Below are 16,137 nucleotides of genomic sequence, written 5' to 3' on the forward strand. Positions count from 1 at the left end.
CCCAGCTGCTGATCCCGGAGTCCCCTGGGAGCCTTCATCCCTCTCCTACCGAAGACAGGCTGGGCCCTCTGAAGGACCTTGACCAGTGAAGCGTGAACTGGAGTGACATGCACCCCTGGAAACGAAAGCCTCAAGTGCCAGTCCTCTGTCCCCTCTGCCAGGAGACCAGCAGTGTCCTGGGTGGAGGGTGAGCTCTCCCCTGCAACCCTGAGCAGAGCGGCAGCTGCCCTGCCTGAGCGAGAAGCCAGTCTTTGTTGTGGCCGTGGAGATTCTGGGTCCCTGGTCACATCAGCGTGCCCCAGCCTGTCCTGACTGATACGGTGCTGTCTCCCCTCCTCAGCTCCTATTCACTCTTCATCCCACTCCCACATGCCTTCTGCCCCCTCCTTTCTACCAGCAATGGACTTCCCAGCATCACCCATTACCTCCACATTGTCAAATACACTCTTCAGTCCTCAAAGAAACTCTCAGCCACTCTCATCACGACTGATTCCTCCTTCCTTCTCAAAACACTCTTGGCTTTGGTCATGCCACACTTTCCAGGCTTTCCTCTGACCTCATTGCCCATTCCTTCTCCTTTACACACCTTCTGCTGTGTTACCAGAGTCCTCAATCCTTTATCTTCTTGCACTCTCTCTCTCTTTTTTTTTTTTTTTGGCTGTGCCATGCATCATGTGGAACTTCCCTGACCAGGGATTGAACCCACACCCTTTGCATTGGAAGTGCAGCGTCTTAACCACTGGACCACCAGGGAAGTCTTGACTTTAACTTCTCTCTTGACTCAGAGGTGACCTCATCCATTCCCATGGATGAAAATACCATCTCTATGCCGGTACCTCCCAAGTGTGCTTCTCACCTCTGGGCTTCAGTTTTGTACAACCAGCTTCCAGCTAATCATCTCTGTAAGATTTATGACTTTGTTCATCCTAGGCGGAGCTCTTCACGGCCCCGACGCCTGTTTTCCTAGGCTCCTCCCATCTTGCTGTACTCTTATGCTCTGCAGCCTCCTGTCTCCCTCACAACAGTCCATCCGTATGTCTGTCAGTTCTGCAACCCAGATGTTTCTCAGCCTGTCCACTGCTGTCTGTCTCCATGGCCCCTACCCGTTCTGAATCCTCCGTGTCTCTCATGGATGACAGCCATAGACCTCGCTGCCTCCCTTCTTGCTCCCACAAATCCATGCTCCCCCCAAAATCTGATCAGGTTGCTAGCACTTCAGTTTCCTGCCAGAAACAGAATCAGATCCAAAGTCTGTTTGTTTATGGCTGTGCGGGGTCTTCATTGCTGTGTGCCAGCTTCCTCTGGTTGCGATAAGCTGGGCCTGCTCTTCAGTGTGGGCCTCTTCTTGCAGTGGCCGGAACGTGGCTTGTTTCGGAACCTGGCTGTCGGCGCACAGGCTTCAGTGGTGCAGCACGTGGGCTCAGTGGTCGTGGAGCACAGGCTCTAGGTTACACAGGCTTCACTACTTGCAGCTCCCAGGCCCTGGAGCACAGGCTCAATAGCTGTGGCACACAGACTTAGTTGCTTCGCAGCCTGTGGGATCTTCCCCGACCAGGGATGGAACCCATGTCCCTTGCATTGGCAGGTGGATTCTTATCCACAGTGCCTCCAGGGAAGTCCCAGAACTAAACTCTTGACTGAGCCTTTTAAAGCCGTTTTTGGCCCCATCACACGTCCCTCTCATCCACACCAAGTTCAGTTCTACCCCAGGACCTGTGCACCTGTAGTTCCCACTGCCTGGAAAGCTGTTCTTCAGCTCCTTCTTAATATTAGGCGTCAACCCAAGTGTCACCCACTCCTCAGAGAGGCCATTCATTCATTCATCTGTCTTAAACCCCCTTCCTGTGTCCCCAGTGCCCACCACTCTGTCAGTTTGGGCGTCTCTGGTTGTTTAAATCATCTCCCCCTAGACTGTAAGCTCCACGAGGGAAGGAGTCACGTCTCTTACTGTTGTTGCATCAAGCACGGAGCTGTTCCCCACATGAATGAAAGAACTGGAAGGTAGTTTCAGAAAGGGGTGATCGATAAACAGGACGTGAGTTCTGAAGGCCTTTCACAAACAGCAAGGAAGGAGTGGCTGCTCCAGGGACTCAGAATGAGGGGTCTTGGTGGAGAGCTCTGCACCTGCTCCTCAAAGGCTGGGTTCCATCTGTTTTCCTCCAGGGATTGGTAGAGCAACCCCCGCAACTCCCCTCTCTCACACGCCTTCAGGAGCCCCCTAGGAAGGCATCTCAATGGACACTTGCCCCCTGAGGACTGTCCCAACCCTGCAGAGGTTCCCAGCCCCAGTAATCACACCATGAGGGTGTCAGGGGGCCTGTGAGGTTGCAGGTGGGCCTACAGTTTTCTGGGGTTTGTGAGGACAGACAGTTGGTTCCAGATGGAGGAGACAGGGCCCAGAGCCTTCTCTGAAGCCCCTGGGAAGGGCTGGCTTTCAGAGGCCCTTGTCCTCAGCCTTGGAGTCCTGGAGGCCACAGCCCGGGTTCTGGGGCCCACAGACTGAGAAGCAAATTTGAGTAGCAGTGAACACATATTATAAGCCCCAGGGCAGCTTTGCAAAGTGAAGATAGAGCTCATATGACCAGGGCTTTGTGCAGAGAGCTGGCAGTGTGTGGGGGGATGGACTGGGAAAGAGAGCCAAGTACAAAGGTCAAGACCTCGTCCCCCCCCACCCCCCGCAGCCCCACCCCCACCCCAGACCTGCTATGCCCTGGGGCAGCAAAGGCCTGGCAGGAACTTGAGGTTGAGCCCTGACTTGGAATCTAATCCATCAGGTCCCTCTGCCAGGCCTCTGGGGTCTGGGGGCGCCAGGGTGGGTGGGATGAAAGCCAGGGTCCACGGGGTGGGGGGCGAGGAGGCAGCGGCTTCCTCTGATGGAATAGCGCTAACGGTAATGCAGCCCTCAGCCTTGGGGATGCCCAGCCCTCAGCCTTGGGGATGCCCCGCCCTGCAGCCGGTCTGGGTACCAGTTCAGAGCACAGCCTCAGTGAGTGCTGCCAACACCCAAGAAGGCAGGTGCTCTAAGTCCCATTCCCGGACTGAGAAACTGAGGCTGCGGAGGTTTGGTGGCCTGTCTGAGCTTGTCTAGCTGAAACGTGCTGCCTTTGGGACTGGTCCCAGGCCCAGGCAGTTCATGGACACAGAGCTGCCTGTGCTGGCCTCCAGTGTACCACTGACCCCCCTCTCCGACCTCTCCATCCCACGCAGGGACCCCCGCAGTGAGGAGGCGATAGACACAGTTAGATAGAGGAGAGAGGAGGCTGAGTTTGCTCCAACAAGGCCTCCTGAGAGCTTGGCGGCCCAATTAGCACGGCATTCCCGGCCAGGCCCGCTCGGGGGGGAAAAGCTGCAGCAGATGAAAGCTGAAAGGTTATTCCAATAAGGTGCCGCCCACTTCCCAGCTGAGAGTGATCCTGGTGTGCTGGAGGGGCTTGGAGTAGGTACATAATTCAGCGTGTCAGGAGGAGAGCGGGAGCTATAGGCAAAGCCAGAGTGGGCGCTGAGATAAGACGGGGATGTCACGGGCGGGCGTGCCTCTCCTCGGAAGAGGGCCCTGCCCCCTCCCTGGGGTGGAGTTCAGGAATGGTCAGGATGAAAGGGCTGGGTGGCCAGCCCCCTCGATGGTCTCCAGAGAAAAAGGTGTGCTGAAATATGTACATGCGGGCATGCAGGTGTGTGCACACGACCATGTCCACACACATAGATAAACATACATGTAGATGTGCGGAGACACACACACACACACAGGCTCTGTCTAGGCCCTAAGCTGCAGCCACAGGGCCTGAGGTGTGGGTCTGGAGAACGGTCGTGCCTCATGCCTGCCTGTTTACTCGCCCCTCATCCTGTGGCCAGAAGTTTTTTGGGGGGGCCACGGCACTTCTGGCCCCCAGATAGGTTGACTGACATTTGTTTGGGACTTTCAGATATTAGCACTAAAAGTCCTGTGTCCTGGGAAACTCCTGAGTCCCAGACAAACCTGTGCTGGTCACCCTGCCCCAGGCCCCAGGCAGGCCCGGCGTGTCCCCTGCCTCTCCAAGTCCTCCTCTGTCACCTGTGTGCTGGCCAAGGGCCCCTTGAAAGAGAGCCACAGCTGAGTCTCTGCTCACCCCGGAGGCCTGTGTACTAATCAAGACCATTATGTTTATTGAGCACCTACTATGGCTTCCCTGGTGGCTCAGAGGTTAAAGCATCTGCCTGCAATGTGGGAGACCTGGGTTCGATCCCTGGGTTGGGAAGATCCCCTGGAGAAGGAAATGGCAACCCACTCCAATATTTTTGCCTGGAGAATCCCATGGACGGAGGAGCCTGATGGGCTACAGACCATAGGGTCGCAAAGAGTCGGACACGACTGAGGACTTCACTTCACTATGAGCCAGGCTCTGGGCCTAGGGTTTTCTTCCTGAGTACCTACTGTGTGTCAGGCACTGTTCTAGGCCCTGAGGGCACAGCAGGGAACGCTAGACAAGATCACTCCTCATGGAACTGCCCCTCAAGTGAGGGAAGACAGAAAATAACATCAATTAAAAAGTGATGGGAATTTATTAGGAAAGAAGAAATGTTATGGGGAAAAGTAAAACAGGGAAGGGGTCATCTAAAATAGGCTGCAGGGGGGAATTCCCAAGCAGTCCAGTGGTTAGGACTCTGTGCTCCCACTGCCGAGGGCCTGGGGTCTATCCCTGGTTGGGGAACTAAGATCCCACGAGCCGAGTGGTGCGGCCAAAAAACATAAATGGATTGAAAATGTTAGTCACTCAGCTGTGTCCAGCTCTTTGCCATCCCATGGACTGTAGCCCACCAGGCTCCTCTGTCCATGGGATTCTCCAGATAAGAATATTGGAGTGGGTTGCCATGCCCTTCTCCAGGGGATCTTCCCATCCCAGGTCTCCTGCATTGCAGGCAGATTCTTTACTGTCTGAGCCACCAGGGAAGCCCCTAAATAAATAAACAAATATTTTCAAAGGCTGCTGGGGAAGGCCTCCCTGAGCATGTGACATGGGGAGGGGCTTGAATGGAGAGGTGACGGCAGGAGCCCTGCAGGTGTCCTGGGGCAAGCTTCCAGCAGAGTGGACGGTACGTGCAGAAGGCTGGAGACAGGACGCGCCCAGCATGGAAAGGACAAGAGGAGGGAAACCCAGCTCTGCCCCGGCTGGCTTCTTTGTCTCCAGAAGTGACCTGGGCTTGGGTGTGGCACAGAGGGGCAGTGCCGCATGGCCGGAGGCGCCAGTCACTCTGTGAGCACAGGCGGCTTGGCCTGAGGCCGTTATTGGCAACAGAGCCATCCCGTTAGCATCGATTGGCTTAGAGAGGAGCGCCAGGCCAGACTGGGGCAGCAGGGGGGCCAGGAGCCGAGACCTGTGCAGGGGGGGGCAGGCTGCAGAGGCAGGAGGACTGACCACACGGCTGACCGGTCTCTAAGCCTCCAGAGCCCCATGGACCTGCCTGGTGGCTCCAGGGGATATCAGCCCACTGGGCTGGCGCCCTGCATGGGTGTGGGGAAGGGCAGACACCAGACTCAGGCCAGAGTGACACCCAAGACCTTGGGGCTGGGGAGGGCAGACCAGGCCTCAGACGAGGATGACCCCGCTGTCCTGCTCGCCAGCGGTGTGGACTTGGCCGGCCCCTCCCCTCTGTGCCTCACACCTGTGGGGTAGCAGGAGGATACCATGTAAGGAACCTGCTACTCGGTTCTGGTACAGGGTTGGGTCCCGTTTGGTTAGCTCCCTTCCTGTTCTGGGGGCAGGGAAGCTGCAGGGCCCCTGAGACAGGAGCAGGGGCCCTATCAGTGGTGCTGGTCCCAGTGGGGAGCTCTCTGGCTTCCCCAGCCCTGGGTAGCCCTTAACCAGCTTAAGCTGTAGTTACAGCCTCATAGGGATCCCGTTCAGGCTACTTAGAGGCTAAGAGAAGGGCTGTGGTAAGATAGGGCCTGCTGCCTACTTCCCCACCTTAGTACCTTGGCACGTGCTGCCCTCTGCCTGGAATGCCCTTTCCACCCAGCCCACGAGGTCCAGCCCCTATGGAACTTTTCATAGGCACAGCTTATGAATGGGCTGCTGAGTCTGGGTGAGGGGTCTGCCCAGGCCCAGGCTACTCACCCAGATCTTCACAGGTCCCTGCTCAGCAGGTGAGGGATTTGGGGATTTGAGGCAAAGAGGACATGAAGACTGGCTTCTCAGGTGGCACAGTGGTAAGGAATCCACCTTCCAATGCAGGAGATGCAAGAGATGTGAATTCGATCCCTGGGTCAGGAAGATCCCCTGGAGTAGGAAATGGCAACCTACTCCGATATTCTTGCCTGGAAAATTCTATGGACAAAGAAGCCTGGTGGGCTACAGTCCATGGGGCCGCAAAGAGTCAGACACAACTGAGCACACACTCACACACACACACACACACGGGACATGGAGACAGTAATGGCTCTCCTTTTCTGCACATGCTTTGTGCTGGCAGGGGAGCAAGAAGACTTCATGGAGGAAGTGGCACAAGGCAGCAAGTGCCTTTCCCATGCACACACCAAGGCGCCTACTCTGGGCCTGGCACCTGCTGGACAGTCTGGTATTGAGACCCCCATCTGCTTGTGTGTGTGTGCTCAGTCACTCAGTCGTGTCTGACTCTCCATGGGATTCTCCAGGCAAGAATACCGGAGTGGGTTGCCGTTTCCTTTTCCAGGGGATTCTTCCCAACCCAGGAATTGAACCCACCTGCCAAGTTCTTCCCAGGCCCCTCCCTACCCTGGCACTCGGCATACTCCAAGACTTTGGCGGCGTGTTGAATGGAGGAAGGAATGAATGAGGCTGCAGATCTGTGTGTGGGAGGCCAAGAGGTCTGGGAGCAGCCAAGTAGACAATCAGGTGGATGCCCCTGGAGTAGGCGGGGAGCAGGGGGAGGAAGGGGGATCAGGGGAGGAGAGAGTGGAGGACGAGAGCCAGAGGAAGTCCAGAGTTTGAGTCTGCACCTTACTTTCTCCAGCCCACTCAGGTAGAGTGACCTCCTTGCTCCCCAGGAAGGGGCAAGGAAGCTGATGGGAGGAAGCATAAGGCTCCTCCACGGAGACTTGTATCCTTGCTGATTTGCGATCTTAAAACGCACAGCAAAGGCACCAGTGTCGTTGTTAGTACATTAATCAGTAATCAGTGGGTCGGGGCTCCCATGGGCCACACAGAGCGGGCACGGGGGCACAGGAGGAGCTGTGGCGAAGCAGTGCCAGCCTCCCTGGGAGGAAATAGGCAGGGTGATGATCCATGACCAGGGCACATGCTGGCTCGGGCAGAGGAGGCGGGGTAGGCTGGGAGAGCTGGTCAAGGGCCTTGGAGATGGGACCAGCTTCCAGGTTGGAGAAGCAGACTCAGTTGACACCCACTGCAGTGCCCAGTGGGAGGGAGCAGCGGTCACTGGCCTGGGTCCCCTGGCATCTGAATAGTACCAGAGGATGGAGAGCAGCTCTAAGCATCGCCTGGGGTCCCTGCCCCCTCCTGGGCCCCTCTCAGGCTCCTGCCCTGAGTGCCACCTTTATACCCCTTCCCCCGCCCACGATATCTGACCCCTCCCACCTGCCAAAATGTGTTCATATGCCGACCGCTAAGGCCACACCTAGATTTTTGGACTTTTGGCTCCTTTACCCAAACCAGGGTCTTTGCCTGGCTTCCCCTGTACCCCAACACCGCCAGCCAGGGGCACCTGCCTAAGGGAGGGGTGTGGCTTTTATGGAGCACCCCCAGCTTCTCTGAGGATGACTTCAGAAAATCCCCACCCACGGCCTTTCAAAGACGGAGCCACAGCAGCAGACAGAAGGGCTGTCTGCCCCACCCCAGGTCAGGGGCAGGAAACCTCCTCCCTCACCCCCCACCACACAGGGTGGTTCTGAGGCTCCGAGGAATGTGAGCAGAGCACTCTGTAAACTCTGTAAGCTGCACAAATGTCGGCGGTATTAGCACTGAGCCTGCCAGGGCTCAGCCTGCTCCCACTGCGGGCCCCGTTCCCTGCCTGACTTAAAGGAAGGAAGTGCCTTGACTTTGCAGGACCCCAGGGGGTGGGGGTGGGGGTCTTTTGTGGCCCTGTCCTCTTCAGCACAGTGAGCGCCTGAATGTCCCTGAGCTAGGAAGGGGACCCTGGGCTCCCTCAGGGTGGCAGGGTGGGGGCGCCTCCCCAGGGCCATCTGGGCCGGGAGCAGGAGCAGAGATGAGCAAGGTGAGATGGGGTGGCGGGCTGTGTGGAAGGTGCAACCGGTATTTGCTGGGCCCTCCTCCCAGCCCTGGTGTTGGAGGCTCAAGGCAGTGGGCAGGCTCCCTGAGAGTCAGCCAGGCTCCTAGGGGGTCCTCCCACTGCAGAGTCTCCTCCTGAAGGGCTGGGGCCCCCTGGCCAGACCTGGAGGTCAGACTCCACTCAGGGAGTGCTGGCGTAGCGATCCTCTCCTACTCTTGTTACACACGGGGAAACTGCAGCTGAAAAGGACCCCCTGCCTGGGGCTGGGGCTGCAGACTGTTCAATGGTGGTGATGACTGAAGCGGGGCAGGGGCCACAGAGAGCGTGGCCCAGCCCAGAATGGGAACTCACAGCTGCTCTGCCACCATCGCCACAACTGCCGAGGTCATAATTGCTCTGAAATTGCAACCCAACACAATTATGCAGAAACCGAATTATGTGCGATGATTTTTCTGTGTTGGAAACGTTGAAGCCGGGTGATTACAGGGGGACAGGAAGCAGCTGCCACTCTCTGGGAGCCCATAACTCCCAACAGCTGGGAGCTGTCGCTTATTTACGACGCCGTTTCTGGGAGGAAAGAGAGGGTGGCAGGGGTGGTGAGGTCCGCTGGAGTCCGGGCAGGCAGCTCTGGGGCAGCGGCCGGCCCGAGACCGGGAGTAGGGGCCAGCCCGAGAGTGGCCAGGAGGGTTAGTTCTCTCATCCAATATGCTCTGGGTACAGCTGGCAGCCGGAAAAACCAGCCGAGCTGCCCCAGGCACCCAGCTCTCCCCAGAGGCCTGTGATCAGCCAAGCTGGAAGGGAAGGATCAGGAAGCCAACCCCAGCAGGGACGAGATGACGGCCTGGCCCTGCAGGGCGGGGGTCTACAGGCCTGGAGCCGGTCCCCACAACACTGGCGTGTCTGCCAGGCTGCCCGGGGCAGCTGTGACCCTGGAAAAAGGCAGGTAATGACGATCATCCATAATGAGGCTACTGTGATAATGAGTGCGTGGCTGTTATCCGACCACAGGCTGGACACATCCGAAAATAAATTATTTTAAGGATCCATTAACGAATGCCTAATTAATGTCCAATTAGAGAGAAGCTACAGAGGAAATGCTCTGGACAATCGAGAGGCAAGGCCTGATTTGCAGTGGTAGCCTGGGATCTCCAGAGAGCCGGGGAGAGGGGAGGGACCAGACAGTGGACCGTAGTGGGGGGCAGTCTCTCTCTAGCTACTCCTAGGACCCCAGAACCATCAGTCCTGGTGCCTCCCACAGTCCTCCTCTCTCTCTGTCCCTCCCTCTCTCTCTCTCTCTCACACACGCATATACACATGTGTCCTTTGCAGAGAAAAACTACTATTACTTAGAAATGAGGAAGCTTAAGTCATGGGGGATGATGCATGCTTGAGGACGTGGAAGGCACTGTAAATGAGAAATCTTTCAAGATAAAACTTTGGTGACATGCCTGCTCTCTTTGTTTGTTATTGGGAATAATTGAAATAAAAAGACTCTTGAGGAGCCCATATGAGATATTTACTTTGTTAGAACAGGAGCCTGCCCCACTATCTGCTCATGCAGATAGAGGCAAGTAAGTGGTAGAGCCGGGACCCCAGGGGGACAGAACCCCCCGAGGCTGGCTGCTGAGTCCATGGGCTGTGACCCTAATCGTAGCCAGGATGACAGGGCCTAAGGGGGCGGGGCTCAGAAGCTGTGGGCGGGGCTAGGGCTTTGCGGGGTGGGGCTAAAGAAGTCCGCCAGATGTAGGGGGACCGCAGCCTCTACACCAAGCCACCTCACAACCCAGGCTGGAATAGAAACCCCCAGAAGAGGTGGGGCACCAGGGCATGGGAAGCCATCAGGAGTCAGGGGGCTATGACCCCAAACCCCAGATCGCTGAGTGTGGCTAAGAAGAGGACAGAGCCCCGGTGACCAAGGAGGCTCACATACCCGTGGAGCTCGGCTTCTCTGACCGTCTCCCACCTCCCGGGCAGCCCCCCGTGACCTGGCTGTGCTCTCTCTCTCCCCTCCAGGGTGCTGTGTGGAACTGCTGCTGCTGCTGCTGGCCGGGGAGCTGCCCCTGGGCGGCGGCTGCCCGCGGGACTGCGTGTGCTACCCCGCGCCCATGACAGTCAGCTGCCAGGCGCACAACTTCGCCGCCATCCCCGAGGGCATCCCGGAGGACAGCGAGCGCATCTTCCTGCAGAACAACCACATCACCCTCCTCCGGCAGGGCCACTTCAGCCCCGCCATGGTCACCCTGTGGATCTACTCCAACAACATCACCTTCATCGACCCCAACACCTTCCAGGGCTTCGTGCACCTGGAGGAGCTAGACCTTGGCGACAACCGGCAGCTGCGGACGCTGGCCCCCGAGACCTTCCAGGGCCTGGTGAAGCTCCACGCCCTCTACCTCTATAAGTGTGGGCTCAGCGCCCTGCCGGCCGGCATCTTTGGCGGCCTGCACAGCCTGCAGTACCTCTATCTGCAGGACAACCACATCGAGTACCTCCAGGACGACATCTTTGTGGACCTGGTCAACCTCAGCCACCTGTTTCTCCACGGCAACAAGCTGTGGAGCCTGGGCCAAGACACCTTCCGGGGCCTGGTGAATCTGGACCGGCTGCTGCTGCATGAGAACCAGCTGCAGTGGGTCCATCACAAGGCTTTCCACGACCTCCGCAGGCTGACCACCCTCTTCCTCTTCAACAACAGTCTCTCTGAGCTGCCAGGTGACTGCCTGGCACCCCTGGGGGCCCTGGAGTTCCTCCGCCTCAACGGGAACGCCTGGGACTGTGGCTGCCGGGCGCGCTCCCTGTGGGAATGGCTGCAGAGGTTCCGGGGCTCCAGCTCGGCGGTCCCCTGCGTGTCCCCTGAGCGTCTGCATGGCCAGGACCTGAAGCTGCTGAGGGCCGAGGACTTCCGGAACTGCACGGGGCCGGCGTCCCCGCACCAGATCAAGTCGCACACGCTCACCACCACCGACAGGGCCGCCCGCAAGGAGCACCACCCACCCCCCCATGGCCCTGCCAGGGACAAGGGCCACCCACACGGCCATCTGCCGGGCTCTCGGTCGGGCTCCAAGAAGCCGGGCAAGAACTGCACCAGCCATAGGAATCGCAACCAGGTCTCGAAGGCGGGCTCCGGGAAGCAGGCCCCCGAGCTGCAGGACTACGGCCCCGACTACCAGCACAAGTTCAGCTTTGACTTCATGCCCACATCACGGCCCAAGAGGAAGGGCAAGTGTGCCCGAAGGACCCCCATCCGTGCCCCCAGCGGGGTGCAGCAGGCCTCCTTGGGCACCTCCCTGAGGGCCTCGCTCCTGGCCTGGATACTGGGGCTGGTGGTCACTCTCCGCTGAGGAAGCGGGGCGCCAGCACCCAGCACTGCTACATGTCTACCAAGGAACAGGATTTCTTTTCTATTTTTACAAGTGGAGGATCTGCTGGGTTTCAGGCAAAGGCTGGTAGAGGCTTCGGCTGCTGTCTGGGCCCTGGCCGGTGGATTATAAACCCAAAGTGTACAGCCCCAAGCAGAGGGGGGTTTAGTGCATCCCACCCAGCTGTTCCCAGCCAGCCCCCACCACGGACAGCATCCACCCAGCAAGGCAGTTAAAGCTGCAAGGTGAATCCTTCATTAGCAACAATGGGACAGTGCCCCACGGGAGCTGAGCTCTGTGGAATCCTGGTCATTTGGAGATGTCTGAAAGGGCCCCGCCACCCCTGGAGGAAGCAGGACTCAGCGAACAGACGAGAGGCTGGGCCCGCCAGCTATGTGGGGGCACGTGAGCAGGTGGCACTTTGGCTCTTGCCTGAGGCCACTTAGTCACCCTGCCCTGAATCCAACCATGTGCCACCTTCAGTCCCTCCTTTGGGGGTAATGCCTCTCATTCCTGATGTCTCAGGCAACCCTGGCAGACCAGGCCCAGCTGCTGGGCTCCAAGAACCAATTACCAAAGGCAAGATCATCAGAGGCTGAAATTCAGAACTTCATCATGTGCAATGGGGTTCTCACAGGAGGTGCAGTTTTATAACTATGTCCACTTATATATATATACACACTCTCTACATATATATACACAAATGCACAGGTCCTTTCCCTACTCCCTTACCTAACTGTATGTCTCATCATGTTTATAAACTATATGGAAAACTATATCTGCGGAACTAAGGGTTGTATTGGTGATTTCTAGCAAGAAAGGAGTTCTAGGATTTTTGTCTAGAATCCCAACCTGGCAACGGTAGTCCCCGCGTAACCTGGGCTTTCCCGGGCCTGGGGCCAAGGGGCAGTGGGGAGGGTCAGGGAGAAGGGGATGCCATAAGAATCACTTCAGGGGACCAATATTCTTAGATATTTAGAGCATCACCATGTGTTTATATGCAACACAAGGCCGTCTGCCACCCCAGAGCACCCTATCACTCCCAGCACGGCAGCTATTGGCATCAGGGTGAAAAGCTAGAAGCAGCTTGTTGGACATCAGGGAGCCAGGCTCTGGGAAGGGGCTGGAAGGAGAAGGGGCAGGAAGGCGATTTGGGTTTCTTAGGCCGGCAGGCGAGGCAGCATTCACAGTGTTAGTCCAACAGGCTGGGCAGTGTCGTCAGCCTAGGGCTTTGCCAGCAACAGTCTGGACAGGCCAGGGAGACTCTGGGCATGAGCCCAGGCCTCCAGCATGGCTCAGCTGCTGAATTTTTCCTTGAGGCTCTTTGGTGGGCGTCCCAGCAAGGGTCCTGGGTAGGGTGGCAGGTGGGTGGCATCAGGCGGCCTTAGCAGAAGGGGAACAAAGAGGGCATTTCAAGAACCATCTCAGGCACTTTTGCATTACGGAGGCCCCATCCCTCCTGGACCCTTTGAAGATGCCCGGGGACAGGGAGAGTTCAGGGGGGTGGCCAGACTCAGGGGTCAGAAGTGGGGATGTTCAGGGAAGGGAGCAGGAAAGCCCAGAGACAGGGGAGAGGGGCTCAAGTCAAGGTCAGCCATGCTGCTGGCTGGGGTCTGAGCGGGAGCAATTGTTTTTGGCTTTGCACAAATCCGAATTCCCCACCAGAGAGGCTGTGTGTCAGGTGCAAGAAACATTGAATCCAATTAAGAGAGAAAAATAATAATAATAAAAAAATTCTCTTGGAAAGAACCCTGTTTCTCAATTCCTAACCCCGCATTCCTAAAGGAGTGGCAGATCCCAGGCTTTCGTGGGGGTGGGCGAGCCTGGTTAGGCTCAGCTCTGAAAACACAAGCACGTTTGTTGGTGGGAGGTGCTGTTTGAAGCAGGGGCGCACTGACTCACTGGGACACGTGTGCCTGCACACACACACACACACACACACACACATGCATGCACACGTTCTCGGTTCTTCGCTCACTGACACAGGATGCGACTTACTTCCCATGCTCTGGCTGCACTGGGTCGGCACCATTTCTGTGGCTGTCCCCAGAGCAGGCTGGCCCTGGATCACTCCTGGCCTGTTCCTAAGAGCTTCACCCGCAGCAGCTGAGCTGTCGATTCTTAAGTGGGCTCTGGGGGGTAGTTGGAAGGGAACTGCCAGTTCCCAGGACCCAGGGGGTGTTCCAGGAAGCCAGAGACTGACTTATGGAGTAGTGGATGTGTGTGGGGTCTGGAGGCTGCACCCACCTCCCTGGCTTTGAAAAAAGGAGTGAGTTCCCCCAAATAGAAGAAAGAGGCTGTGTTTCCAGGCCTGGACAAATCCTCCTAATTACAGGGCTGGAAATGCGCCCTAAAGGGAGTCTGGTGGCGGCAGAACAAATTATCTGCGTTTGCTCCCAGTGGTCTGCCTGCTCTTACCCAGGCCGGTGCCAGGGCCTAGCTGTCCCCTTTAGAACCTGAGGATGCTGTTATGTTGTTGATTTCATTTCCAACTTTAGACAGCACAGCCCTCAGCGGGAAAATCAAGGGTCCAAGCCCTTTATTACTTTTTTTTTTTAAAAGACTTCATAAGTCCTGTAATGTGGGAGTGAAATGTCAGGACAAGAAATGCTAATGTTTTATAAATGATCCACTTCTGTCAAGCACAGCGCAGTCTCTGGTTGCCGACTGTTATTAGAGCTGAGGCAGAGGGGCCCAGGATGCCAGGTGTGTTTCAGCAGCTTGCTCCTCTAAGAGTAGAAGGAATAAAAGCAGCTCTGTGGTGGATGACATCACTTGTCACTCAGTGGCTCATACGCTACGCAGGCACAATGACACCGTTGTGAAGAGCATTGGAGCAAGCTGACACGTTGGGAGCTAAGCCAAGGCCCCTCAATTCACCAGACCCGGCGTCTCTTCTGGGTGGTTCAGGGCAAGGAGGGGTGGGTTCCTGCACGGAAAGTTCCATCCTCCTCCCAGAGGCTAGGGCCATCCCCCACCCCTTTGTTCCTGGTGGGGCCAGCCCCTCTGCCATCTTCGCTCATTGCTGTCCCCAGGCCCCAGGAGGGAGCCATCTGCTCATCTGCCACCAGTAGTCTCAGCGTTTCTTTCCACAAGTTCCTCCCCAGACCCGAGAGCTTGGCCAGCTCCCTACCCTTCATTCAACAAGCTTTAAACAAGGATCTACTTATGCCAACTATTGGCCCAGGCTCTGGGGACCTAAAAGTGTGAAGATGTGGCTTTGCCAAAAGGACCTCAGAGCCTAGATGTGGAAACAAGTATGGGATCGGTGAAATCAGAGTGGGACTGGTGTCTCTGTAAGTGCACCCCATTACCACCATGAGAAACTCAGGCAAGGTGGGGGCTGTCAGGGAGGGCTTCCAGGAGGAGGTGACACTCGGATGGGTCTCAGAGGATGAGGAGGCAGCCAGAGAAGAGTGTGGGGAGTGTTCCAGGCAGAGGGCTGGAGGCATGCAATAGCACCACGTTTGGGCTATCTGCAACCAACTGTGAGTTGAAGACTGGGAATGCTGTTTGGGGAGGTGTGGGAGGTGAGCCTGGCAAGGGAAAGGCGCAGGGATCCTACTTGGGGAACTTGGATTCTATTCCAAAAGTGTAGGTGTGAGCCCCCTACCTTGGGGTCCTCGTCCCTGCTCCAGACCCCAAGCGCCTCTGCAAGCACGTGGCCCTCACCCGTGGCGCACTTGCCAATGTTCCTCAACAGTGGATTTCATCATCGAAACCTTGCCTCTTCTGCTCAGCCAGATCCTTCCCTCGTGCCAGCAGGCTGGAGCGCTCCCTGGAAGTGTGCCTGGGCCCGAGTCCCATTCCCAGACACCTGCTGCTTCCAAGCTCGGAAATACCCCAGAGCTGTTTTATCTCCCAGACTCCTTCCTTCCCTATCCGCAAAGGGCTCACCCCTCAGCCCCTCTCCTCGCTTCCACAGGGCTGCCCAGACACCTCCGCATGCCCTTGCTCCAGCAGACCATCAGTGATCCCCAGAACTGCCCCCCAGACTGCACCTCCCTTTTTTCCTCCCCTGCTGGGGCTGTTCATTACCAGGGAGCCAAGAATCCCATTTAGCAAATGTTTACTTGTCACCTAACTAATCACTCAGCACTCTGCCACTGTGGCAAATGCGGGGTTCCAGAAGGCCTGTCGGCAGGTTTGAGGGGGCTGGGAGGAGCCAGGAAGGCTTCTTGGAGGACAAGCTGTAGCATCCGGGGTCAGAGAGAACAGGTTTGCTCTGGGAGTGGGGCTCCCTGAAGTCGGCTGGGAGCCTCAGGGATTTGGTGGTTCCCAGCAAATCTGCCCTTGAGTTTCCACCACTCAGACTGTCCCCACCAGCCCCTGGGTGGACCTGACTCTGGGACCCAGCTCCTCAGGGGCCTTTTCCACCCTAACCTGGAAGATGTCAGCCTTGCTTTGTGTATCTTCTTTGCTGGATCCACAGCGAGTGTACCTTTTGATGGGGTCCCTCTCAATATCTAATGTTCAGCCTCTTGACTCAACTGTGGTTGCATTACAGCTCACCCCCTCCCACCCTGGCTCTCTGGTCTAAGTAGGAGTTTAGCCCATCAGCTATTACTCCCATCCCATG

General features: G+C 57.1%; 1 protein-coding gene and 1 non-coding gene across 2 annotated transcripts in view; one reads left to right on the top strand and one right to left on the bottom strand.

Moving 5' to 3' along the window:
* Positions 1-13,307, top strand: part of RTN4RL1 (reticulon 4 receptor like 1) — a 74,860-nt gene extending 61,553 nt beyond the window's left edge. Inside the window, exon 2 of the mRNA XM_006079755.4 lies at positions 10,213-13,307. Coding sequence (XP_006079817.2) covers positions 10,213-11,540 — 1,328 coding nt within the window. The 3' untranslated portion in view covers positions 11,541-13,307. The remainder of the gene's footprint in view (positions 1-10,212) is intronic.
* TRNAG-UCC lies at positions 682-754 on the bottom strand. Its single transcript has one exon. It is a non-coding gene; the product is annotated as a tRNA-Gly (tRNA).
* Positions 13,308-16,137: the final 2,830 nt, after the last annotated feature.

Source organism: Bubalus bubalis, chromosome 3 (assembly GCF_019923935.1).
Source record: "Bubalus bubalis isolate 160015118507 breed Murrah chromosome 3, NDDB_SH_1, whole genome shotgun sequence".
Lineage (NCBI taxonomy): Eukaryota > Metazoa > Chordata > Mammalia > Artiodactyla > Bovidae > Bubalus > Bubalus bubalis.